Below are 26,207 nucleotides of genomic sequence, written 5' to 3'. Positions count from 1 at the left end.
TAAGAAGGAACCTCCATAGATCCCCTTCTTTGACAGTCATCATCCTTTCTGTGGTTAAAAATAGCCATGAATATGGCCTGTCTGCCATAAGAAAAGCCATTGCAAAAATCCCCGTTGGAACTATTTCACTATTCCTTCACATTGTTACATCAAAAAACCTGGGACTCCCATTCTGACAATAATGTGGGTATAACTATATAACACCCTTAACATTTTGAAGTAAACATAGATTAATTATTGATAAACAAGGGATCAATGCCTATCAAGTCGAGATGGAAGACTGGAATAATAAGATCAGTCTAATCTTATTGAATGGGTGAGCAGGTTCACGGGGCTGAGAAACCTACTCTCCGAACTCCTAGTTCATATGTTAATTTATGCCCATAGGTATGCACATACATATGAAAATGGTAGCAGGTCAAGAATGTAGCTTTCTATCAACTTCTGAAGGGCAATTAAGGATCAGTAATAAATGTTAGTAAGTGTTGCCTATATCCCACGAACAAAATGAAAAACATCACTGATCAGGATATTTATACAGAACAATTTTAAAAAACTAAAAAAAATTGATGGAGAACCAGCACCATACTTTGCACAAAACTGGTCAGCCATAATTTGTCATTGATCTTTTATTCTCAAAATGTTGTCTCTTCTGTCTCTGATAAATGTCTTAAACTTACTGCACAGTTTTCAGTCTTACAATGTTTCAAAACAATTGAGAATCTTACGAAAGTTGAATTTGCTTAAAATCGTAACAAAGTATGCTAGTTTGAAGTAAGAACCAAATCGCCAAATCAGTTTTGAAGGCTTCTAGGATACATCGTTACAGATGGTTCCCAGCAAACCCTTTTGAAAAGGAGCTCAGGGGAGGATGTTATGAAGCCTCTCACTGATTTTGGTAAAAATCCAAGAAGGCATTACAAAAGTTACAAAACGGTAACTAATCAGTGTTGAAGGAAATAGAGTTCATGGGTACGCCATCAAGCACAGATGGCTCTCAGCACGTCTACTTTCAAAGGGAGCTCAGAGACAGAAGATAGGAAGTCAATTCTAAAATTTGGTCAAAATCCAGCATGTACTTTAAACAAATGATGTGCAAAGTTCTACTGGTGTGTAATGATTAGACAAAAATACACATTAAAATTAAAGCAAGTGAATTCCCAAATTGAGTGACACAGGGATTACAGTACATTTTAGATTTTGCAAATTTAATCTATGATTTCTTTTATAAAATCACTTCTGCTTGCACATTGTTCTGAACTAATTTTATTCCACTTGCATGAAACTCTGGTACATAACTGAATAATGATGATGTTCTTACTAGCTTGGATCCTTGTTTGAGCCCTCTTTATCTTGCAGCAAAAGTTTTAAAAAGTTACAAAACCACTTTTTTCAATACTGTCTTTACTGTATTAAACTGAATATTTACAATTTGTACAAATGTCTGAGCTCCACCAAGATACAAAATACAGTTCACAAGATGCAATAACCCAGGATCCAGTTTCAACTGGAAAACCATTGCACTACAAAGGACAGAAAGTCTTTCAAAGAACAAATGAACATCTGGTTAGGCAACTCCACAAATGCAGCAATTCAGGCAATAACAAAAATACGACATGAGGTCAGAGAGGATTCAAATGCTGTTCTAATGATCCAGGGTTCTACAAAGCAGGGTCCTGGAATTTTTTGGGACTACCAAAAACAGCTAATTGCGCCTATTCGAAGAAGTTTTCTTTGATCCAGTCAAACATTGGTGCACTGACGATCAGTCCTTCAGTATAGGGATTCAGAAAAAACATCTTTTAAAGTTCTGAAGCCTAGGAGGGTGCATTTGTTTTTGAAGAAGAAGTTCTAGACATGTTTTCACAGTTGCAGATGTTAGTAAATAACTTCATAGACCGATGCTTTCTTATCTCCAGAGCCAGTGACTATATATTTATCATCCACTGAGATATCACAGCTCAACACTGAGGATGACTCTTTAGACTGTAAAAGAAGAGGGAAAAGAAAATCAGTAAATCTAAACTACTACTAGTGAATTAATTTACAATGATATCTTTACATTTAAAAATCATAAGGGCGTTCAGACCCTTGAGGACAATTTCATAACATGAAGTCTACATCATCTACTCTTACATGCTTTCATATCCTTCTCTTCATTTTCTCTATCACCCTCTCCCACATTCCACAGACAAGTGCACTTGAATGACAACAAAATGTCAAACCCATCCTTCTCCTAAGGGGAGGGAAGTATTGTATCAATTCTGAGTCAATAGTTCCTAGTTGTCCTGCGAATCAAATTTAGAAATAAAGGAAGTGTTTTTAAGTGGTCAAATGCCAAAACAGGTCTAATTTTAGCCTACACTCAAAGCCAAAACCCACAAAGCCAAATAACACATGAGTCTGCTCTTTGAAGGAGTTGGCCAATTAGGCCTATGCTTCTGCTTTTATCCCAAACTCTGACAAAAACATTCAAGTTTGTAACTACTACTGAGGTTTCTCCAACCACCATATCTGGCAGTGGATTACAGACCATAACTCAATGGATAAATGAATTTCTAATTATCAGCTCCTACCTCTTTTACTTAAATCTATGCCCTCAAAACATCGCTCTTATATCTCTTCTTGAGCTGCTTTGTTCTATAGAGAACAATTCCAACTTCTGCAGTATCTTCACATATCTAAAACCATCTTATTATCATGCTGGTAAATTCTTTGTAGCTTCTCCAAAACTGACATCAACATACATGCAGAAATGTCAGAGACTATAATGAAGTGTTGAAAGGTTGCTTAAATCGTATAAACTTTAAGGCAAACGTTCTGGTGTACCGACTTCTTAAAAGGCCTTTAAGCTTCATCATTGCCTGATGTTGTTAAAACATTCTTGGAATGGGTAATCATCCATGACCTGTCCTGAATTACTTTTCAGAGTGGGGTGTAACGGTGGCTCAGTGGTTAGCACTGCTGCCTCACAGCGCCAGGGACCTGGGTTTCATTCCAGCCTGGGGTAACTGTGTGGAGTTTGCACATTCTTCCTGTACTTGTGCGGGTTTCCTCCAGGTGCTCCAGTTTCCTCCCACAGTCCAAAGTTGTGCAGGTTAGTTGGATTGGCAACGATAAATTGCCCATAGTTTCCAGGGATATGCTGGTTAGGCGGATTAGCCATGGGGAATGCAAGGTTATAGGGATATGGTGGAGAGGTGGGTCTGGGTGGGATGCCCTTTGGAGGGTCAGTGTGGACTCAACAGGTTGAATGGTCTGCTTTCACACAACAGGGATTCTATGATTTCAGAAGGTGGTGAAACTTCTTATTGAAATGCTAAAGTTAATTTTATGTAGTTCCTAGTTCATTTCAGAGGGTAGTTCTGGGATCACTATGTTGGTGTGAGACTAAAATCACACAAGGACCAGATTGGTTAAGGATGACACTTATCCCTCCCATAGGGCATCAATGAACCAACTGAGACTTCATGAACATTTAACAATCTCAATCATTCCTTAAACCTGCTCCAGTACAAACTTTTCAAAGTAATGACATTTGAAGTTAACAGGGAAGCATACTTTTTATACTTAACAGTTGCCAGAGTACTCTTGATGTGTATGAATTTGCTTAATAGATTCTCAGAAAATTTTAGAAATTAAGTTTTGGCTGGATGGTTTGCCTTATAATTACCTGGAATATGCTGGCTCCATAAGGCGTCCTCCATGCATTTAGAAGGTTATCTTTTCCAGTGCTTACAAACCATTTACCTGTGTCAATATACCAAAAATCAGTAAAGTTCACCATCAACTGTCTAGTCAAAATTTAGTGCTAATAAATAGCTTAAAACCAATGGCCTCCTTCCTTTATCTTATCCTTTATTTTCTCTCTTAGTCAATAAACTCAAAGAACTTAGGCCCCTGCATACTGACATCACAGACTCCCCAACCAGGTCAACAGGTTCATACAGAATCTCTTGCCATGGTATATACAGCCAGTTATGACATGCTTGAGAGCAGCATTGTATTTTTTTTTGGCAAATCTCTCTTAGGAACTGCGCCATAGTCTTCAACAAATCCTAAGCACGGGAAAATAAGATTACTTCCACTGTAATTTTACAAAAGAGAGAGAGAGTGTGATCTCTCAGGTGCAGCTTGAGAGCTGTAGTAAAGGCATCCTCAAACCACAACCACAATAATGCTGTTGTTTTGAACTACTCCTGTAATGAGTCACTAAAACTAAGATACAAACAGCAAATTTTATTCACTAAGTTTTAAATGTTGCTTTCTTCAAGTAGCAACTATGGCTTAGAATATGGTTAAAATCTGCTGGAATCAAAAACGAGGAATGACGTCAAGCCAAAAAACAAACAGGTTTCTTATTCCTAATAAAAAACCAGCAGCAATTACAGATTAAAAAGGTAGGGCAGAAAAACTTCTGGGTGAATGATCTGCTAACCATAGGTATATTTGGGCAAGGTCCCTCAGGTTAAGTGATGCCCCAAGGACTGTATTTCATCATAGAGTCAATAACTTTAGGAATAAGAGGAGAAATTGTGAACAGGATAACTAAGCCATAGCTAATGGTCCTTACCACAATATGCAAATTTAAGGGACAGAACACAGCTTTCATGGAGGTGCAGTTGGTATTTGTCTGGTTTTGTTACATGCAGCACTTCGACATTGCTGCTCTCCATCCCCACAGCCAGCCATTCTCCAGTAGGACAGTAACCAAGAGAGAAGATCTTTTTCAAAAGGAAACAAATGAGTATTTAGTTAGACATTACGCTGTAAAATTCTAAGTATTACAAAAGCCTATTTTGACCTCAAGTTCTCCCTTCCCATGCCAACCACATTTTGTTTGTGCTTTGTTATCAACAGAAGATCCATTTTCTCCTCTTCACACCCAACACTTAATAACACCTATTTCATCAATCTATTCCCCCTTTACCACATTAGCACTTTGCTTTTGTCACCCTCACCATCTGTTCCACTTGTTCCTCCACACCCTGTCAACAATAGTCATATCAGACTTGAATTGTTAACACTGTTTTTCCCTTGACAGATGTGGCCAGACCTGCGAGTTTCTCTATTGTTTTCTCTTTTTATTCCACATATCCATTAGCTGTGACGAAAGAAACTTGTTTGAGGCGGGATGGTGGGTGGGTTACAGGGACAGGAGGTCTGCTTCCAGATTTGCATCAATATTGTAAATCGGAACCAAAAACGTGTCCATCGGCAGCTTAGGCAGAACTTTACAAATTAATTTCGACCTCTCATTTAAAGTTGCACAAAAGCACTGCTTGGTGCTTTCTTGCACAAGACATTGGGAATTTGGTATTGAAAAGCTCAATAGGAGGTGGAAAAAAGTATTCTACCTGCCAAAAATAAATAATTTGCTATCAAACTGGTTTAGAACAAGTTGTTATTCTAATCTCATCTTCATTTCACATTCTCTCACTATCTCCACGTTGCATGATAAACCTGGGATGACAGCATATCATTTTCAAATGTTATTTTGAACCTCCAACATCTATAGCAACTATCCCTGGGGCAAATTAAAAACATATTTTTTATGGTTCAGACGAATGTGCTGATGAATTGTTCCAAAAATCTTTTCTATTTGGATTGCTGCAAAATCTGGGGAGTTGTTGATGCCATGATATTGTCACTGGACTAACAATCTACAGGGCTAGGGTTTTGAGTACTTGGGTTTAAATCCAATTGGAAAATTTGGAATCTAAAGCTTGTCTGATGGCGACCATAAAACCATTATTTTGTTGTAAAAACCCATCTGTTCACTAATCTCTGTTAGGGTAGGAAGTCTATTGTCTTTATCTGGCATGGTATACATTCATGGCCAGACCCACAGCAATGTGGCTCGCTCTTAAGTGCCCTCTGAAACAGCCTGGCTTAACACTCATTTATCTAAAAAGTCTTTCAAATCAAAAAGCCAAAATATCACCTAACATTGACATAAGCACTAGAATTGACACAAGTAAAGCCAGCCCTGTTGAGCCTGCAAAATTGACCCTGCTAAAATCTGGATGTTCCTACCAAAATTTGGAAAATTATTCCATGGACTGGTCAAGCAGGAACCATGGTCCCCAACACAATCATTACCATCCCTGATTATGTCCTGTCCAACTGATAGGACAGGCAGAGCAGAGGTAGTGACACAGTGGTATACAGTGGGAGGGAGTTGCCTTGGGGGTCCTCAATGTTGACTCATGCCTTTAGTGTAAGGAAAGTCCCTGCTGATACCCACCTCTCACCGCCAGCTCTCCCACTCATGCAGTTGATGAATTGCGTCAGCTTCCTGTTGAATACCAATTGGAGGAAATAATGAGGGCAGAGAATTTCAATGGGTAGGGAATTTCAATGCCCATCAGCAGGAGGAGCACTGCTGACAAAACTGCCAGGTCCTGAAGGATGTAGCTACTAGACTGGGTATGTGGCAGATGGCAACAGAACAAGCAAGAGGGAAAAAAACGTATGAAATCTTGTCCTCACTAATCTTCCTGTTGCAGATGCGTCTGTGCATTACAGTATTGGTGGATATGGCTGCCACAGATTTTACATGGAGATGAAGTCCCAGCTTCACATTAACGATTGTTTTCATTACTCCCACTATGCTAAATTGAATAGGTTTCAAACAAATGCAGCAAGTCAAGACTAGGCATCCATGAGGTGCCGTGGGCCATCAGCCGCAGCAGAATTGAATTCAACCACAAGTCTGTGGCCTCTTGATGCAGTAATGCAGACGGTGGTTAGGTGTATCCTGTGAGCTGTGTTCCGTACCATCACTTGCCATTTGCAAAAAGCAGGCTGCAACTAGAAAGCGCCTGTGGTGTGGAGCCAGTGTCAGTTTAATGAGCAAAAGTGCGGGTTCCATTTCTGCTGGGCCGGAGGACAGTAAGGGACAAAGATGAAAATCATGCACTTGCAAAATGAAAACAGAAGTCATACACAATCACCTCAAACATGTGCAATGCATATATTCTGAAAGTGTTTGGGTTCAAATGCTTGTCGCAGGTGAGCTACATCATGTTACTGGCCCTCACAAATTGCACATAGAGACTTCAGTGAAGCAGATGTTATCACCACTGGCTTTAAAATAGATATATACAGATCACAATCACAGTACCTATGAGATTTTCAATGACAATATGGGGCAAAGAACTGTAAGTAGAATAGCAGATGCAATTGCATGCAAGAGGCACTTCCATGGTTGATTTAGGGTCGGGATGAGAATGGTTCAAAGCATGTGGAACAATCCCAAGAGACTGTCCTGTGCTCACTCTGTTGGTGCATCAGCTCTACCAACTTTTGTGCTTCAGGAGTAAATCGTTAGCCAAACGATTATAGAAGTGATCATGAACCTCAGCAGTGTGTTTTCCTTAACAGACAGGAAACTGCAATCAATCTGAAAATTACACTCTTGAAACTGATTTTTATAATGATTGAAAACTATAGGCAACTACATGCAGCTTGCAATTTTATCAGGCTATGGAGGGTAACTCATTGGCAACAAATCCCAATATTAAAGTCTAAGTGGGTACCTGGCAGTTTCAACTCATTGCTTGTTTCTTGAGGCTGTATCTTGTTCAGCATTCCAAAATACCACAGGGCTTGCTCTATGGCAAGAACCTTCTGCAACTTTTTCCGATGTAGGTTGGTATTGGCAAAACACCAGCATCACCACATCTTTAGGGCACATTTGGGGCTCACTTCAAGTCTGCACTTTGGAGTTCACTGACTCCTTTCATTACAATGCTGCTACCAGATATCCTTGTGCGTAAGGGCAGGCAGCCATCTCATGCATCTGAACAGGGCATATCTCATGGCTCTTACCTTGCTTTCTTAATTTTCACTCATTTCGTACTCATGTGAATGCTCACAGCATCATTGTTTGCGTTGTCTTTTAGCACAGACAGAATGCCAGGCACTCAGTCATGTTTGCCAACAACAGACAATCAAGGGGGGTCTATGGTCAGTCAGGGGCCCAATCTTTCTTCAGTTAGGAGAGGTGGTAAGGTATCACAATTGATTGATTGGGAAGCACAGAGAGCAGCTAAGTCTAATAGTTTGAGCGGATGGATGGTTGAGAGCCATTGAGGCAAGATACTGCATGCAATTTTGAGAGTGGTAGACCACATGCCTTGGTGGAACATGGATGCAATCATACAGTTGTGGCATGTATGAAGTAGCAGATAGAATATGGTGGTGCAGAGCTGTGAAAGTCATCAAGCTTCTTGCAGCATTTCCATGCACTCCTCCAGACTGCACACAGCACACTGACCCAGGTGGTTACTTCAGGCCAGGTAGCAGCATTTGAAATGGTGTACAGCTGCAGCTTAAATATGGCACTGGTGACATGAACACCAGAAAGCTCTAGCCTCTGGTGAACATGTACGTCCTTGCACTCAGCAGCAACAAGAATGATGCTACAGAGTCCTGGTCCGTACTTAAATGACGTGAGCAATACAAAATTGAGAGAGGTAACTCATTCTAGAGTGTCTGGAGGGAAGTGTTCTACAAAACTGCCCAAAATTGAAACTTGGCCAATTTTAGGTAAAAGTCACCCATCACATTCTTTTGTTCATGCTTTACAAAGTCAGTAAAGTTAATTTGCAAGTATAAACGCCTGCTGTCAAATGCTAATGACTTTTTTAACTGCTAACACTTATGCATGAGAAACTGCAGCTTTCTGACAGTTGATTATTTTTAAAAATTGTAGTTATAGTGCAGTTCCAGACGCACAAAGAAATTAGTATTAGTGTTGGATTTCCAAATACCTGAGACGTGAAGTCATGCTGCTGCAGTTGCCTTCCTTCTCTGAGATCCCAGGATCTTACAGTGTTGTCTAAACCTCCCGTCCAAAGTTTGGTACCATCATTTGAAATGTCAATACAGCTGGCTCCATCTGTGTGACCCTGGAACTGCCTGATTAAACAAACAATTAGAATAAAGACTTCCTCTGCAAGTCTTAGGCAAACACAATCGCGTTGTTGGTTTTGGACTTCAGATCAACATGTTTCTTCACTGTCTGGTATTGCATTTGGTTAAACAAACCGCAGCATGACGTATCATTAGTTTATGATCTATGAATTGCAAATATTACCCAGGTGCAACAAGTCCAAAGCAAAATTTCTCTTCTTTGTAAAATTACATCAGCAAAACTGCAGCTGTAAAAAACTACATTGTTTCCCCTTTAATCAAAGCCAGTGCCAAACTCATTTGTTATTAAACTCTGACTATGCTTACTTAAAGAAAGCATCCACATAATTACATACAAGGACTAACTTCTCATTGAATTCTGAAATGATTAGCATTTAATGCCACTTTTGGATTACAAAAGTGGTCACTAGGGAGCAGTGCTCAAACAAAATGTAGAATCTTTATCTACTCCTTTTCAATTTTACTTAGCAAAATCACGTCCAGGCACCTTTAATTCTGGCGGTTAAAAAGATAAGGGTGCAACTTGATGACTGTACTGTACTTCTGATGAAACATCTAATAGCAGTTCAAGGTCTATAAAAAGACACATCCTTGAAGTCAGAGGTGCTACTTTTTTTTCTATTTATTAATGGGATGAGGGTGTCACTGGCTATGCAGCATTATTGCCCATCCCTAATTGCCTAGAGACAACAACGTTGCAGTGGGTCTGGAGTTACATGTAGGCCAGGCCAGGTAAAGATGGCAGCTTCCTTCCCTAAAGGCCATAAGTGAACCAGATGGGTTTTTATGACAATTGACAGTAGATTCATGGTCATCATCAGACTCTTAATTCCAGATGTTTTATTGAACTCAAATTCCACCATCTGCCATGGTGGGATTCAAACCCAAATCCCCAGAATATTATCTGGCTCTGTGGATTAACATGGATACCACCACTAGGCTATCACTTCCCCAAAGCTACATGTCTGATATTCATTTATTTAACAATATAAAGTAGGCAAGACATAATATGCAGTAATCTGATTAAATGCATTTAAAAAAAAAACTTGATTATAATTAAGAAATGAGAATTTTTCTCTTCCAAAATATTAATTTCTATCCTATCCTCATATCTATCATATTTTCAACAACATTCCAATGTAACCAAATGCAGAACAATAGGAATCCAGTTTCTTCAATTAAACACGTACCTGACTAAGGTCTGATTGTGCAGATCCCAGACAGCAATATTACCGTCACTACAGCAGGAGAAACAGACTTTGGAGTCAGGACTGATAGCCAAAGCATAGCAGGCAGGAGCAGAGGATGTCAACTCTGCCTTTATACGAGGAGTTGGAGCCGCCAGGTCCCAGATAGATAACGTACTGGCTTCTCCACCAACAATCAGAGTACAGCCATCAGGTAATAACTTGCATGATCGAATGTAGTTGTCCCTGTTCTGTGGAATAAGAAGTAGAGCTTTTGTGTTATCTCTTTTTGAATTTATTTCAGATTTTCATTTAGCAAGATCAGCAAAAAACCCAGGAACGAGGAAAAATTACTCAAAGTCATTTGTAAAACTGAATGTTTAGATAGGGATGCACTTTCAAAAGTGGGCATGCTCTAGGCACCAAAGTGTTTTGCATATTTGCCATACAACATTTGCATTTAAGGGAGACTGGTAATTTTCTGCAGTGTTATGGCCAGTATGAATTTGCATTATTCCCCATATGGTGAAGAGATAATACCTCATAATCAGTTCGAGTTAAGTAAGATTTTCTATTCTTCTTTAAACGATGAATTCTTTTATCCATCCATTCATCCATAAATTTACCCTGAATTCCAAAAGATCCATAAAAATGCCTTCACACCAATTCAGCCCTCCACTTGAAAATAGGAAAAGTCTTTAAAACTTCACAAGTTATTTGACTTCTTAAGCCAAGTGTGGTGGACCCTTTGGATTTTCTTTTCATACCTTGTAGTCAACCACACACAATTATAATAAATTCCTTGTCTGTCCAAATGGTTTCAATGACTCCTGCTGAAATCTGGTTGACTAAATGTGTAAGCAGTCTGTGTTCATTTCATGTTTGTACCATTACCATCAGTGCTACAGTTCTGAGAAACCCCTTCAAACAAAGCAGGTATTAAAATTTATCAATTAGCAATGTAGGCAGGGTGTTTAGTTCACTTTTTCCTCAAAACTTTTAAAGTTAAACACAAAGGGTAAAATGGTTGCTTTTAAGCAAAAAAAAGCACATTTTTCATAACAAAGCTTCTAAACAATTCCTTATCCACTGTTACTCTAAAATGCCACAGAGAATGCCTAAAATGTGTGGAAATCCACCATTACACAATGAAATTTCAATCTGTTTGCTTGTAAGATGATAGCACATTATGAGCAGAACTACAGAAAAGGATTAAATATCCTTTGTTAACTAATAAAACAATTCATGTACTCCCACACAAATCCATTTGTAGTCGTCAGTTTACCACTGAATCTTTCAGATGTTTCTTCAGGTTTTCCCACGTCTGTTTTTTTCAACAAGGCTTCAAGCAGACCAGTTTTTGAGCAAGTGATATGGAATTTGAAACAAGAAAGCAGAATCAAAAAGTCACTGGTTTTGTGTCTTGCAACGTCTTAGGAGACATTACTCAGACCAACCTTTTGAGAGTTGTCATCTACTGGAAACATCAGAATTAAAGCCAAAATCACAATCATGGGCCTATTGTGAAACTATTGCTAACGCTGTTTGAATTTGAGATCAAGTGGAATATGTAAAATTATATGGAAGTACAACTCAAACTTTTCTCAACAGGTCTGCCTCCTCATCAGTAAACTTGTAAAACTAACAATTCTTTATTATTAGACTCTGGTTGAGTTAGCTTTGATAGTGAGTGGGGGGGGGGGGGGGGGGAGGGGGGGGGGTGGGGGTGGGGGGGAGAGATTGGGGGATAAGAATATTTCAAAACTGGCATTAAATATGCACATCCGGAAACAAAACTCACTGTTATTTCCTTATCTGTGAACAAACAGCTACCTAGAATTGTTACAATTGTTTCAGATTGAATCATTAAAAAAAGGAACTGGACTGCAATAGCAGTTTGCATTCACTTACCAAGCAGTCCAGCTGTGACACTGGGCTCTTGCTGCCAGACTGGCTGATATCCCAAACCTTCACACAACCCTTCCCACCAGTGTACACATGTCTTGTGGGATTGCTGATGGTCACTGCGCACACAACTTCACCATGGCTCAGTGTGTTGATTTGCCGAGCATGTCTTGGGATTCCTGGTCCAATCAGGGCATCGGGAGGAAAAGGCACAGGCTGCATTTGTCCGTCCGCAGTGACATGAAATGAATAGGCTCTATTTAGCAAAAGTTCAAAGAAAACAAAACTGAAGGATTTGGGCTAACTTTGCTGAATACCAATCACGTTTTTATTTTGCTTACTAATGCAAGTGGCCATCTCCAGCTTACATGCCTTAACATTTCACAAACCAGTACATTAAAAAAAACTCTAGAAATACTGTTGCCTTGCTTCATGTTGCAGTGGAGCACGTGCACGGGTTTTGATTCTCAGAACACAAAAGTTGACATATCTGAAAGCACGGGGTCACGGCAAATCACAGAAATGACCAATCTTAAAACTTGATTAAAATTTAATGTGAAATTACACCTGGTAATTCAACAACTCTTTTGCTCCAAAAGCCTTTAATGATCCACTAATGTGAATTAAGCAATTTTCATATCACAGCAACATGGGAAAACAATGCTAAATAGCATTGTGAGTATACTGTACATCTTACATCTTTAGACAACAAATGTACTGCATCAACAGATCCTTTACTTAATTGAATAAAAATCATTATAAATGTTTGAAAATGTTAATTTTACTGTCATGAAGAGGAAAGTATAGCAACTAACTGCCACGGTTAACATTCAGGAAGAGAAATATAGGGCCTGGTGAAGTGCTAACATAAACTATACAGTCATATATATAAATATGAAGCAGAAGAATTTTCATTAGTCACTTACGGTTTTCCACCGGGGATCCCAGTCAAATTTGGAGGCATTCCAGGTACGCGCATATGAGGATGAGGGTCAAACCCAACCTGTAATTAAAATCCAGTGGATAAACCAAATTGGTTGGCAGTGATCTATAAATTCAAATCAAAAGTGTACCAAACATGTGATCCCTGCCTGATGGGATGTCTTCAGCTACTCTTTTGGTCTTTGGTTTTATCGGTAAACTAAAAGTCCTAGGTATAGTGATGCAAATGTATGGATTTGGAACATCGCCACTGCTGTCCAACAATCTAAAATGCAGAAAATAGGTCTACAAAGTCTTTTTTGTTTGAAAGGAACAATAAAAACAACATTACAACTTTTCTACAGTACAATTTTGACACCATTTCAAAATCACTCGGTTCGCAATAATATAATCTGGAGTGTTCCGAGTTCACAGACGTTATAGATTTTTCTTTAACATGAATAGAAAGCATTTGGATAGTGCCTTTGGTGCAAAACAAAATCTCCAGGTACTTCAAGATGAAAACTAATGTTGAGCAAATGACAGCCTTGAGTGCTGAACAGAAGTTTGGTAAAGGACATGAGTTTATAAGGGGTTCCTAAAGATAAAGAGAGGGGTGGGGACTTCAGTCTTGATTTCCAGAGATTGGGATGAGTCAGTCGAAGACACAACCTCAAATATTCAGGTAGATGCACAACAATTCACAAATAGGTTTGAACAAGATAACTAAAGAATTCAACAGTAAGAATTTAAATTGGTGTGAGTTGGATATAACAATCAGAGTTTCAGGTAATCTGATGCCCAAAGTGAATGAAGAATGGCAAGAATATCCATAAGGAGGCAAGTAGATTGGGATTAAAGGATGAGATTTTAATCGGTTGACATAGGCAAAAAGGTGTGGAACAAGTTGAGGGGATCAGTATAACAAACTTCATCAAGGAAGGGAAAATAATTTATGCATTTTTCATGACTCCAAAAGTATTAATTTTTAATAATTATTTGACTATTTAGTCCAACTAATAATATTTTACCTCTTAATTTCTGTGTTTTCTACATATTTAACATAGCTTATTATTAATGGGCTTGACAGGGTAAATGCCTGAGAGGATGTTTCCACTCATGGGATAGTCTAGGATCAGGGGACAAAGTTTCAGAATAAAGGGGCACCAATTTAAGAACAAGGTGAGGAATTTCTTCTCTCAGATGGTTGAGTATCTTTGGAACTCTTTGTCAAAGAGAGCTTTGAGGGCAGATTGCTTGTGAATATTTAAGGCTAAGATAGATAGATTCTCCATCATTGGAGAAAATCAAGGATTATGGAGAAAGGGCAGTACAGCAGATGTGAGGAGTTTCGGATCATCAATGATTCTAGTGAATGGCAGAGCAGGCTGAAGAGGCAAAATAGCTACTCCTTTATTATCTTGGAATCTCCAGCATCTGCAGTTCCCATTATCTCTGAGCCTACTCCTGTTCCTATTTTCTATGGTCTAATTTGGTTGCAGTCAATAGTTCCAATCTATTTTGCATCTATTTTCCCTCCAACCATCTCCAAAATGCTCAGCTTTTGCTCAGGCATGCCTTCATTATAATAGCTGCCTGGCATCTTCTCAAAATGGTGATGTTTCATGTATGAGCCCATTACAAGATATTTACATCTCAAAGTGCCTTAACGGCAGTTAGGGGTGAGCAATAAATGATGGCCCAGTTACTGACGCCCACATCCCCCAAAGAACAAAAGAAAACAACAAAAAGCCCGTTCTTAGTTGTGTTCTGCATCTATGAGCAAGGTTCTTTCCATCAATTGTAAAAAAGATGCTTCCTGGTTGATTTCACCCTACATCATGGGTAATGAGAATTGAAGCATATTTGCCTCCTCTCACCCAACCCCAGCTGAGAAAGCAACAAACAGCTCCTACATTTTCATAACTACTTTACCATCACAGTCAGTCTGTGTGACATCAGATTTAAACCATATATTGTGTGGTTTGAAGTAAACTTTGGTCTTGATATATGAAATCATGTTAAACCAGTGCTTCAGATTTTTTGGTAAAGTCATAAATTCTTTTGAGATGAATTTACATTTCTTGCTAAATTTCTGCCTCCTCTTCGAACATGGTGGCAAATGCTGCAGTACAGTTCCGTAGTTTCTCATAACACACTGGCCCCTTCTCGTTGTTGGCTGTTCTTTCGGGGCCTATGTGACATTAATTGGCGTTATTTGACATAACAGGCACTACAGCTGAGCTTATTGATAGTCAGTCTCAGCATCCTTACTTTCAGGGATGGAAGTGGTAAGGATTGCTACTATTAATTACTATCCACTGCGTCCTGTTTGAAAACAAGGCCACACAAAAATTGGGCCAAACTTTAATTAAGCTTGAATAAGCTCAGCTGTAGTGCCTGTCATGTCAAATAACTTGCCAATTAATGTCGCATAGGCCCCTAAAGAACAGCAAACAACGAGAAGGGGCCAGTGTATTATGAGAAAGTACGGAACTGTACTGCAGCATTTGCCACCATGTTCTAAGAGGAGGCAGAAGTTTAGCAAGAAATGTAAATTCATCTCAAAAGAATTTATGACATTACCAAAAAATCTGAAGCACTGTTTTATCATGATTTCATATATCAACACCAAAGTTTATTTAAAACCACACAATATATAGAAATTTGATATCACACAGCAAGTTATTCCTTGTGAAAGGATTACAGGATTTAAGAACTGTGAAAACAACTATCACCCGAAGAAAAAAAGGATTAGACTACAAACATGGGTATCTTTAGTTTTATTTTCAAATAGATATATTAACCATACCCACAAAAATAAATCCTAAAGACATTTAAATCTAGTTCATTGCAAAAAATCAGAAACGTTTAAAATTGTTGTTGAAAGATATCAATAAGGAATGCAGAAAGAGGTCAAAGGTTGTTACTTATTGCCCTTGAATAATGTACTGAGAATATAAGTTGAGAACATCACTAAAGCAAAATATTGTTGATGCTAGAAATCTGAATTAAAAACTGGAAATGATGACCAAACAGCAAGTATAGAGGGAGAAATAAAGCAAGTATAGAGGGAGAAATAAAAAGTTAATACTTTGGGGTCAATGGTCTTTCTTCTTCCTGTTCTGATGAACAGGTCAGCTCAAATTACTGATTCTGACCAAAACGATTCTCTCTTAAGTATCGTGGTGGAATCAGAAAAACCCTGAGGAAATTAATTCCCTTTGCTTTTATCGATTGAAGATTTAATCTTTGCAAGCAATATTTTATTTGCATTAAGCTGTCATCTTGAACAGTGCAGCCCCATTTGAAAATATTTCATTATTTTTAAATTGCTCTGTAATTTATTTCATGATTAATGTTGCAACAAAAGCTCACAGCAAATTGTTAAAGATGCTTAATACCTTGCTGCACTATCACCAAGACATGTGAGGTTTTTTAATAACTTGTGTATCTGGTGCTTTGTTACTAAGTTTGCTTAACTGGCAAGCATTCTATTTATTACGATTAAGACCTCCAGCCAAAATGTCTTAGAACTAGAATGTTAAACTTGTTAGATAGTCATAGGGGTATTCAGAGATTTTGCTTTATAGATATTTTTAAAAAAAGTAAAAATAATACAATTAAACTGAGCATTACGTGATTATGCAATATTCAAAGAAATCTGCAGTTCATTTTCCTCCTCTCATCTTTCTCACTCATCTCAAATCCTTTCATTTATAGCGTATTATAGGTTTCAGCCTGTTTACACCGCCCCGTCTGGAATTCTAATGTTCCTTCCTAAGCAAGGGTTCAATGCATACATATGACCATACAAGCTCCTCTCCCCACAAATGTTAAGCTGATTTATTTAGTTTATGCAATGTCTATGCTGTCAACATTTAAATCATCTGTAGACAGATTTATAGAAGTGGCATCCTAATAGTTCTTAAAACTATTAGGACATTAAACCGGAGTTAATGCGAACAGTGAAACATGTACAGGAGTACTCCTTCAGGACTCTTTTACTCTTTGTACTGCAGGTGATCGTGATCTTGATTTACACTGCAACTTTGGTATGCATGCTCTTCAGAGTGATGCTAACATTTGTGTTCTAGTAAGAAATTTATAATTTCATCATGAATTATGACCAAGACAAATTATCCATTACTCATGTTGGAATTACTTGGCTTGTTTATGTAGATATGAGTCTTAAATTTATATTTTAACAAGCAGGAAAGGCATGAAATCAAATCCAATCATGGCAGGTGGAGAATTTAAATTCAGTTAATTAAATTATTTTGGGTTAAAAGCTAGTGTCGGTAATAGTTACTTTGAAAGAATCAGATGGCTTTAAAGCTCACCTGGCTGGCAAATGTCCTTCAAAGAAGAAACTCTGCTGTCCTTATATAGTTTGGTGTAAATATGACTCTGGATCTACAGCAATGTAAGTGGCTCTCAAAATGATATGGCCTAGTAAGTCACTCAGTAGTATTTAATCACTAGGAAAATATCTAACAACGAACTTGGATGGACCATTGGCATCGATTTGGTACTGGACATGACAAAAGTACAGCCAACCCAATCAACACCAAAAGGTTTTCGCTAACTTGTCGGGATCTGTGCCTAAATATTCATACTCTCAGAATTAAACCTTTGAATCAATTTCCCAGACATCTCCATCAGCATCCCTGGACATGACCTGGTCAATTAGCAGAATAGCTCTATCAGAGGTGGTATTTCAATGATAATCAGCTAAGGAGGAGTGATCCTGGGAACTCTCAAAATTGATGCTAAACTCAAGAAGTCTCAAAGTATTAGTTTACAAACAGACAGAAAGCTCCTACCTATTATCACCTTCACCACATCTCAACTTGTAAGTCATATGACACCACCAGTTAAGAAGCATTAAGCATAGCAAGTTGGAGAACACACTTGGGAATATTGATGCTCTCCACTTAAAAGTGACACAGTAGCTCTATTACTGACTGAGCTGGCCAGGTTCTGACTGCCGAAGCTACTAAATAGGGCCTGTGCTGAGAACCAACAGAGAAAAAAAGCTATTGATTTAACTCCCACCAAAGTACTGGTCATACAGACACTTTTCTTGGCAGTTTTGATTGGAGTGACCACAGTATAGCTGTGATTGTACAGTACCTTCAGGAAAGATTTATTCTGTGTTGTTTCTCTTACAGTGAGATTTTGCCATAGTGGTGTTAAAATGCCTCCTTCAGAAGCGGTGGATAAACAGCTTTGAGCTTCTGGAGTGTGTTTTTTTTAGGACAAAAGAAGCATGAGTGGGTGGAGTCAAGCTCACACAAACCCAGACTTTAGGTTGGCTTTCACTTGTGATTTTTAGAACTGATAGTGTTCTCTCTGCTATAGCAAAAAGCTTGAGATCTCTCTTCCTCTTCCACTGGATTATTTTTCTTTCAGTGTTCCTTTCTCCTGGACCGTAAAGGATACAGCACATGAGAAAATCTGCTTTGCTGAATTTACTTTTGCCAGAAGGGTCACTGGACCCAAAATGTTAACTCTGATTTCTGTTCACAGAGGCTGTTAGACCTACTGGGATTTTCCAGCAACTCTGGTTTTGGTTATGTTTAAGGATGTCGTTCTACTGGAACAGTTAATGGTTCATAGTTAAATAATATATTCTTTTGTTAAGTATTTTAATCGAGTTAAAGTTATGCCAATTCCTCTTTTATTTGTATTTAACTATAAGAATTAAGTGCATTTTGCTTAAAGCTTAGCGGTGGACCAATCGAATCACAGCTGGAATACAGCATCTTACACTTGCCATAAAGCAGATATAAAGTTAGGGTCTAGGCAATCTCCTTGTTAGATTTTGAAGGGGTTTGGTCTGGTCCACAACACAGTCCTTTTAGAAACAAAATCGTGTCTTCATACCGAGAATTCCTATCATTGTGTGGGATACTTAGCACAGTGTTAAATGGCAAAGATTCAGAACAGATATAGCAAAATAAAGTGAAACACCCGGGAGGTGGAGTGGCCCATCAGCAGGCAAAGTATTGGATGACAATCTACAATCTCTCCATCTGGCACACGTCTCACTTTGCCATTACCATTAAGCCAGGATCAATAAGAAACATAGAATAGTTAGCGAACAACAGTATGAGACATAACTAAAAAAAAAACACCAACATGGTAAGGCTACAACACAAGCCTAGACACATGCTAAACAGTGAAAATCAAGTGATTCCACAACCAATGGATTAATTCAAATCTTTACATTCCTCCTACATCCAGTCATAAGCTATTTATTTATTGATTCATTCACATATTCATTAATTCATTTCATTCACAGGATATAGTGTCTTTATTGCCCTACTCTAAGTGGCTTTGAGAAAGTGGTAGAGATTTGCTACCCTAATGGAGACATAAGTTAGCAGGGGACACAGGTTTAAGTGTTTGGTGAAAGGATGGGAGGGGACATGAGCAAAAGCTTTTTCACCTAGACATGAAAATTCATCGCCCATCAGTCAACTCATTTAAAAGGAATCTAGATCTGCACCTGAAGTGCTGAAACTTGCAAGGCAAGGGACCAAGTGTTGTTAAGTGGGATTAGAATGTGCCTCTGGTTTATCCAGCCAATGCAGACACAATGGGCTGAATAGCTTCTGCCTGCTTGGTAAATTTTCTGTGCTTCTATGGTTTCCGTGTGATTCTTTAAAAGCTACAATCAATGCGGTATAGGTACGTCCATGCTGGATGAGAAATAGGAGGGAATTAAAAAAAACACGCTGTAGCAGAAGGAGTCATGAAAATTCCCATCCTAAAATCACGGGCAGCCGAACACTTCAGTGAAAAAGACAAGGCTAAAAAGTGCTTGCACAAATCCTCAGCCATAATTGGTCAACAGATGATCCATCTTGGTCTCGTCTCAAGGTCCCCAGCATCACAGCTGCCAGCCTTCTGCCAACTTAACGCTTTCCTAAAACCAATCTTAACCCCAAATCTTTGGGTTATTGCTTCTTAATATCACTTTCATTTATCTTTTTACACTTCCCACTGCTTTTTCTAGTAAATGATGCTATTAAATTTAAAGTTATTTGATTAGTGATTTTTAAGTAAGTCTTCATTTAGCAAAAGAAAAGACTGCCAATATCATCAACATTTTCTTATAATTAAAGTTCATGTCGCACAAAATCACCTCAAAAATGGAATGTTTTTCTTTAATCACAATTGTAGGCTTCACGAAGGATCTGATAAACATCTTACACAGCAATGACACACCCTACTGATCTGCAGTCTACCTTTTAATGTTGTTACCTTTTCATTCAATTAACAAAGGCAACTTAACTTTATGACTGTGTGTGGTCCATGACTTACCATAGGGGGTCGCGCATAGGCAACAACAGCAGCTGCTGCTGCAGCACTCATCTGAGGGGAGATATTGTGCAAGCCTGGATATCCTCCTGGGCTGTTCAGGTCTCCGTTGATGCCAGAATGAGGAACTATCCCAAAAGGTGAAGGATAAGGACCTGGTACTGCCAAGGGTGGCCTTAATGCTGAGGCTGTAAAGTAATTGCAAAAAAAAAGTTACTTTTTTTAAAATATGCCCAATGTGGATCATGCTTCAGCTTCATAGATAAACCTATACCTTACAACTCTAAAATTTTCATTATTGCAGGACAGTTTACAACTAATTACAAATGCACAAGTACTTTTTCAAAATATAGATCTGCTGAATTGACTCAAAGTGCTGACAATTTAAATTAATGTGACATGCTGCTCTTCAGCATTCCCTTCAGAAATTAGAATTTAAATATGGAAAGAAAGTCATTTTATCAAATGCTTCACCATTTGTACACGAAGAATGATAGATTATAGACTACTGACGTAATGAATCCATTCCTGGAGGTTTGCAGAGGCCCGGGCGTGGTCCAGAAGATGCACTCGTGCCTGGAGTTGGCACATCACCTCGCGGAGTTGGCGTACTGGATTTCATCACTGGGGTGCTGGCCTTTTCATGCTACAAAATTATGTTTAAAAATATACAAGTTATTCCAATGATTATAACATTAATTCAATTTCATAACTAACAATAGTTGTATGTTTAAAAAAAAACAAAGCTTTTTCTTACAAAAGTTGACCAGGATAGCAATTACTTGCTATTACCCTCAACACTCCTTGGCTAGAGAGGAAACAGCTAGACAAGAAAACTTTGAGCTTAAAATTGCAGCAAAGGTCTTTTTTCAAAAGATCAAAGTGGGCACAATTGTATCCGTGATAATGGGAACTGCAAATGCTGGAGAATCCACGATAAGACAGTCTGGAGCTGGATGAACACAGCAGGCCAAGCAGCATCTCAGGAGCACAAAAACTGACGTTTCGGGCCTAGACCCTTCATCAGAGAGGGGGATGGGGAGAGGGAACTGAAATAAATAGAGAGAGTGGGGGAGGCGGACCGAAGATGGAGAGAAAACAAGCTAGGTAGAGAGGAGAGTATAGGTGAGGAGGTAGGGAGGGGATAGGTCAGTCCGGGGAAGACGGACAGGTCAAGGAGGCGGGATGAGGTGGTAGGTAGGAAATGGAGGTGCGGCTTGAGGTGGGAGGAAGAGATGGGTGAGATGAAGAACAGGTTAGGGAAGCAGAAACAGGCTGGGCTGGTTTTGGGATGCAGTGGCGGGGGGGAGATTTTGAAGCTTGTGAAGTCCACATTGATACCATTGGGCCGCAGGGTTCCCAAGCGGAATATGAGTTGCTGTTCCTGCAACCTTCGGGTCGCATCATTGTGGCACTGCAGGAGGCCCATGATGGACATGTCGTCTGAGGAATGGGAGGGGGAGTTGAAATGGTTCGCGACTGGGAGGTGCAGTTGTTTGTTGCGAACCGAGCAGAGGTGTTCTGCAAAGCGGTCCCCAAGCCTCCGCTTGGTTTCCCCAATGTAGAGGAAGCCACACCGGGTACAATGGATACAATATACCACATTGGCAGATGTGCAGGTGAACATCTAATTGATATGGAAGGTCATCTTGGGGACTGGGATGGGGATGAGGGAGGAGGTGTGGGGGCAAGTGTAGCACTTCCCATGGTTGCAGGGAAAGGTGCCGGATGTGGTGGGGTTGGAGGGGAGTGTGGAGCGGACAAGGGAGTCGCGGAGAGAGTGGTCTCTCCGGAAGGCAGTCAAGGGTGGGGATGGAAAAATAGCTTGGGTGGTGGGGATGGAAAAATAGCTTGGGTGGTGGGGTCGGATTGTAGATGGCGGAAGTGTTGGAGGATGATACGTTGTATCCGGAGGTTGGTGGGGTGGTATGTGAGAATGAGGGGGATCCTCTGGGGACGGTTGTGACGGTGGTGGGATGTGAGGGATGTGTTGCGGGAAATGCGGGAAATGCGGGAGACGCGGTCAAGGGCGTTCTCGACCACTGCTGGGGGAAAGTTGTGGTCCTTGAAGAACGTGGACATCTGGGATGTGTGGGAGTGGAATGCCTCATCCTGGGAGCAGATGTGGCGGAGGTGGAGGAATTGGGAATAGGGGATGGAATTTTTGCAGGAGGGTGGGTGGGAGGAGGTGTATTCTAGGTAGCTGTGGGAGTCGGTGGGCTTGAAATGGACATCAGTTATAAGCTGGTTGCCTGAGATGGAGACTGAGAGGTCCAGGAAGGTGAGGGATGTACTGGAGATGGCCCATGTGAACTGAAGTTTGGGGTGGAAGGTGTTGGTGAAGTGGATGAACTGTTCGAGCTCTTCTGGGGAGCAAGAGGTGGCGCCAATACAGTCATCAATGTAATGGAGGAAGAGGTGGGGTTTGGGGCCTGTGTAGGTGCGGAAGAGGGACTGTTCCACATAACATACAAATGCCAACTCTCCGACACCTCCTCCGACTGTCCCCTTGATCATGGCCCCACTCCCGAGCACCAAACAATCATCTCCAACAACATCCATGACCTCATCACCTCAGGGGATGGCGCACTGACCTCTACATTGCCAAGGCCAAACGCCAACTCTCCGACACCTCCTTCTACCGCCCCCAGATCATGACCCCACCCCCGAGCACCAAACCATCATCTCCAACACCATCCATGACCTCATCACCTCAGGGGACCTCACATCCACAGCCTCCAACCTCATTGTTCCCGAACTCCGCACAGCCCGTTTCTATCTCCTTCCCAAAATCCACAAACCTGCCTGCCTTCGTCGACCCATTGTCTCAGCCTGTTCCTGCCCCACCGAACTCATCTCCACCTATCTGGACTCCATTTTCTCCCCTTTGGTCCAGCAACTCCCCACCTACATCCGTGACACCACCCATACCCTCCACCTCCTCCAGGACTTCCAATTCCCTGGCCCCCAACACCTCATTTTCCCCATGGATGTCCAGTCCCTATACGCCTGTATTCCTCATGCAGATGGCCTCAAGGACCTCCGCTTCTTCCTGTCCCGTAGGCCCAACCAATCACCCTCCACCGACACCCTCATCCGCCTAGCCAAATTCGTCCTCACCCTCAACAACTTCTCTTTCGATTCCACCCACTTCCTACAGACAAAGGGGGTGGCCTTGGGTACCTGCATGGGCCCAAGCTATGCCTGCCTCTTTGTAGGTTACGTGGAACAGTCCCTCTTCCGCACCTACACAGGCCCCAAACCCCACTTCTTCTTCTGTTACATTGAAGACTGTATCGGCGTCGCCTCTTGCTCCCCAGAGGAGCTCGAACAGTTCATCCACTTTCCCAACACCTACCACCCCAACCTCAAGTTCACTTGGGCCATCTCCAACACATCCCTCACTTTCCAGGACCTCTCAGTCTCCGTCTCAGGTAACCAGCTAGAAACTGATGCCCATTTCAAGCCCACTGACTCCCACAGCTACCTAGAATACACCTCCTACCACCCACCCTCCTGCAAAAATTCCATCCCCTATTCCCAATTCCTCTGCCTCCGCCACATCTGCTCCCAGGATGAGGCATTCCACTCCCGCACATCCCAGATGTCCATGTTCTTCAAGGACCGCAAATTTCCCCCCGCAGTGGCCGAGAACGCTCTTGACCGCGTCTCCCGCATTTCCCGCAACACATCCCTCACACCCCGCCCCCGCCACAACCACCCCCAGAGGATCCCCCTCGTTCTCACACACCACCCCACCAACCTCCAGATACAACGTATCATCCTCCAACACCTCCGCCATCGACAATCCGACCCCACCACCCAAGCTATTTTTCCATCCCCACCCTTGTCTGCCACTCTATCCGCGACTCCCTTGTCCACTCCACACTCCCCTCCAACCTCACCACACCCGGCACCTTTCCCTGCAGCCGCAGAAAGTGCTACACTTGCCCCCACACCTCCTCCCTCACCCCCATCCCAGGCCCCAAGATGACCTTCCATATCAAGTAGATGTTCACTTGCACATCTGCCAATGTGGTATATTGTATCCATTGTACCCGGTGTGGCTTCCTCTACATTGGGGAAACCAAGTGGAGGCTTGGGGACCGCTTTGCAGAACACCTCTGCTCGGTTCGCAACAAACAATTGCACCTCCCAGTCGCGAAACATTTCAAATCCCCCTCCCATTCCTCAGACGACATGTCCATCATGGGCCTCCTGCAGTGCCACAGTGATGCGACCCGAAGGTTGCAGGAACAGCAACTCATATTCCGCTTGGGAACGCTGCAGCCCAATGGTATCAATGTGGACTTCACAAGCTTCAAACTCTCCCCTTCCCCAACTGCATCCCAAAACCAGCCCAGTTCTTCCCCTCCCCACACTGCATCCCAAAACCAGCCCAGCCTGTCTCTGCTTCCCTAACCTATTCTTCCTCTCACCTATCCCCTCCTCCTACCTCAAGCCGCACCTCCATTTCCCACCTACCAACCTCATCCCGCCTCCTTGACTTGTCCGTCCTCCCCGGGCTGACCTATCCCCTCGCCACCTACCAGCTATACTCTCCTCTCCATCTATCTTCTCCTCTATCCATCTTCGGTCCGCCTCCCCCTCTCTCCCTATTTATTTCAGAACCCTCTCCCTATCCTCCTCTCTGAAGGGTCTCGGTCCGAAACATCAGCTTTTGTGCTCCTGAGATGCTGCTTGGCCTGCTGTGTTCATCCAGCTCCACACTTTGTTAAAGTGTGCACAATTAGTCATTTTTAGTTTTATCTAAAACTACTGTCATTGCAACACGCTTGTTTAAAAAGGGTAGGAGACAAAACATAATAGCTGTAAGGCCAATGAGTTTAACATTGTCCATTGGGAAAATGGTAAGAGTTAATTATAAAGGATGTATTAGCAGAGCATTCAGAAAAAAACATAATGAGATCAAGCATAGTCAGCAAAGCTTCTTAAAAGGGAAATCAAGCCTGACAAATTTGTTAACACAGTGTGGAGCTGGAGGAACACAGCAGGCCAGGCAGCATCAGAGGAGCAGGAAAGCTGACATTCCAGGTCGCGACCTTTCTTCAGAAGAAGACCCTTTCTGAAGAAGAGTCTCGACTCAAAACGTCAGCTTTCCTACTTCTCTGATGCTGCCTGGCCTGCTGTGTTCCTCCAGCTCCACACTGTGTTATCTCTGACTCCAGCACCAGCAGTTCTTACTATGTCTGAAAATTTATTCGAATTCTTTGAGGATGTTAGAAGCAAGGTAGATAAAGATGAAGCAGTGGATGTGATATATTTGGATTTCCAGCAGACATTTGATACTACACATTAGGTTATTAAATTAAGATGTTGGCTTTTGGAAGTAGTATGTTGGCATGGATAGAGAATTGGCCACTAATAGAAGTCAGAGCGTTGGGAATAAAAAGACATTTTCATGATGGCAACTTGTAATGTGTGGGGTGTCATAGGGATCAGTGCTGAGACAACAATTATTAACAAAACATGAACGACTTGGGTGAGCAAAGTGATTGTGCTATTGCCAAATTTGCTAAGGACACAAAAATAGGTGGGAAAGCATATGGTAAGGATGGTACAGATTTTGCAGACTGATATAGTCAGGTTGAATGAATGGGCAAAAATTCGCCAAGGGAATATAATGTTTAAAAATATAAAGTACTGCACTTTGGCAGGAAGAGCAGAAGAACTGATTATTATTTGAAAGGAGAAATATTGCAGAAAGCTACAGAACTAAACGATCTGAAAGTCCTCGTGCATAAATCACAAAAAATGAATGTACCATTTCAGCAGGAACTGGGACAACAATTGGAACACCAGCATTTATTTCAAAGGGAACTGTGTATAAAATTAGAGAAGTCTTGACAATACTAAAGGCGGCAGTGGTCAGGCCATAGCTGGAATTCTGTGAACAGTTTTGGG

At 40.9% G+C, this 26,207-nt stretch overlaps 1 protein-coding gene across 3 annotated transcripts in view; it reads right to left on the bottom strand.

The window, feature by feature from the left end:
* Nucleotides 1-1,219: 1,219 nt before the first annotated feature.
* The window catches only part of LOC125450785 (transducin-like enhancer protein 1), a 110,075-nt gene continuing 85,087 nt past the window's right edge, over nt 1,220-26,207 (bottom strand). For all 3 annotated transcript variants that reach the window (XM_048526954.2, XM_048526953.2, XM_048526955.2), the window contains 9 exons: nt 20,796-20,928; nt 20,286-20,470; nt 12,959-13,035; nt 12,039-12,288; nt 10,131-10,378; nt 8,778-8,925; nt 4,574-4,724; nt 3,674-3,750; nt 1,220-1,986 (listed from right to left, as the gene is read on the bottom strand). In XM_048526954.2, coding sequence (XP_048382911.1) covers nt 1,879-1,986; nt 3,674-3,750; nt 4,574-4,724; nt 8,778-8,925; nt 10,131-10,378; nt 12,039-12,288; nt 12,959-13,035; nt 20,286-20,470; nt 20,796-20,928 — 1,377 coding nt within the window. In that variant the 3' untranslated portion in view covers nt 1,220-1,878. The remainder of the gene's footprint in view (nt 1,987-3,673; nt 3,751-4,573; nt 4,725-8,777; nt 8,926-10,130; nt 10,379-12,038; nt 12,289-12,958; nt 13,036-20,285; nt 20,471-20,795; nt 20,929-26,207) is intronic.

The sequence above is a fragment of the Stegostoma tigrinum genome, chromosome 3 (genome assembly GCF_030684315.1).
Source record: "Stegostoma tigrinum isolate sSteTig4 chromosome 3, sSteTig4.hap1, whole genome shotgun sequence".
Classification (NCBI taxonomy): Eukaryota; Metazoa; Chordata; class Chondrichthyes; order Orectolobiformes; family Stegostomatidae; genus Stegostoma; species Stegostoma tigrinum.
Note: the sequence above shows the minus strand (reverse complement) of the source record. Positions and strands in the feature narration are given on the sequence as shown.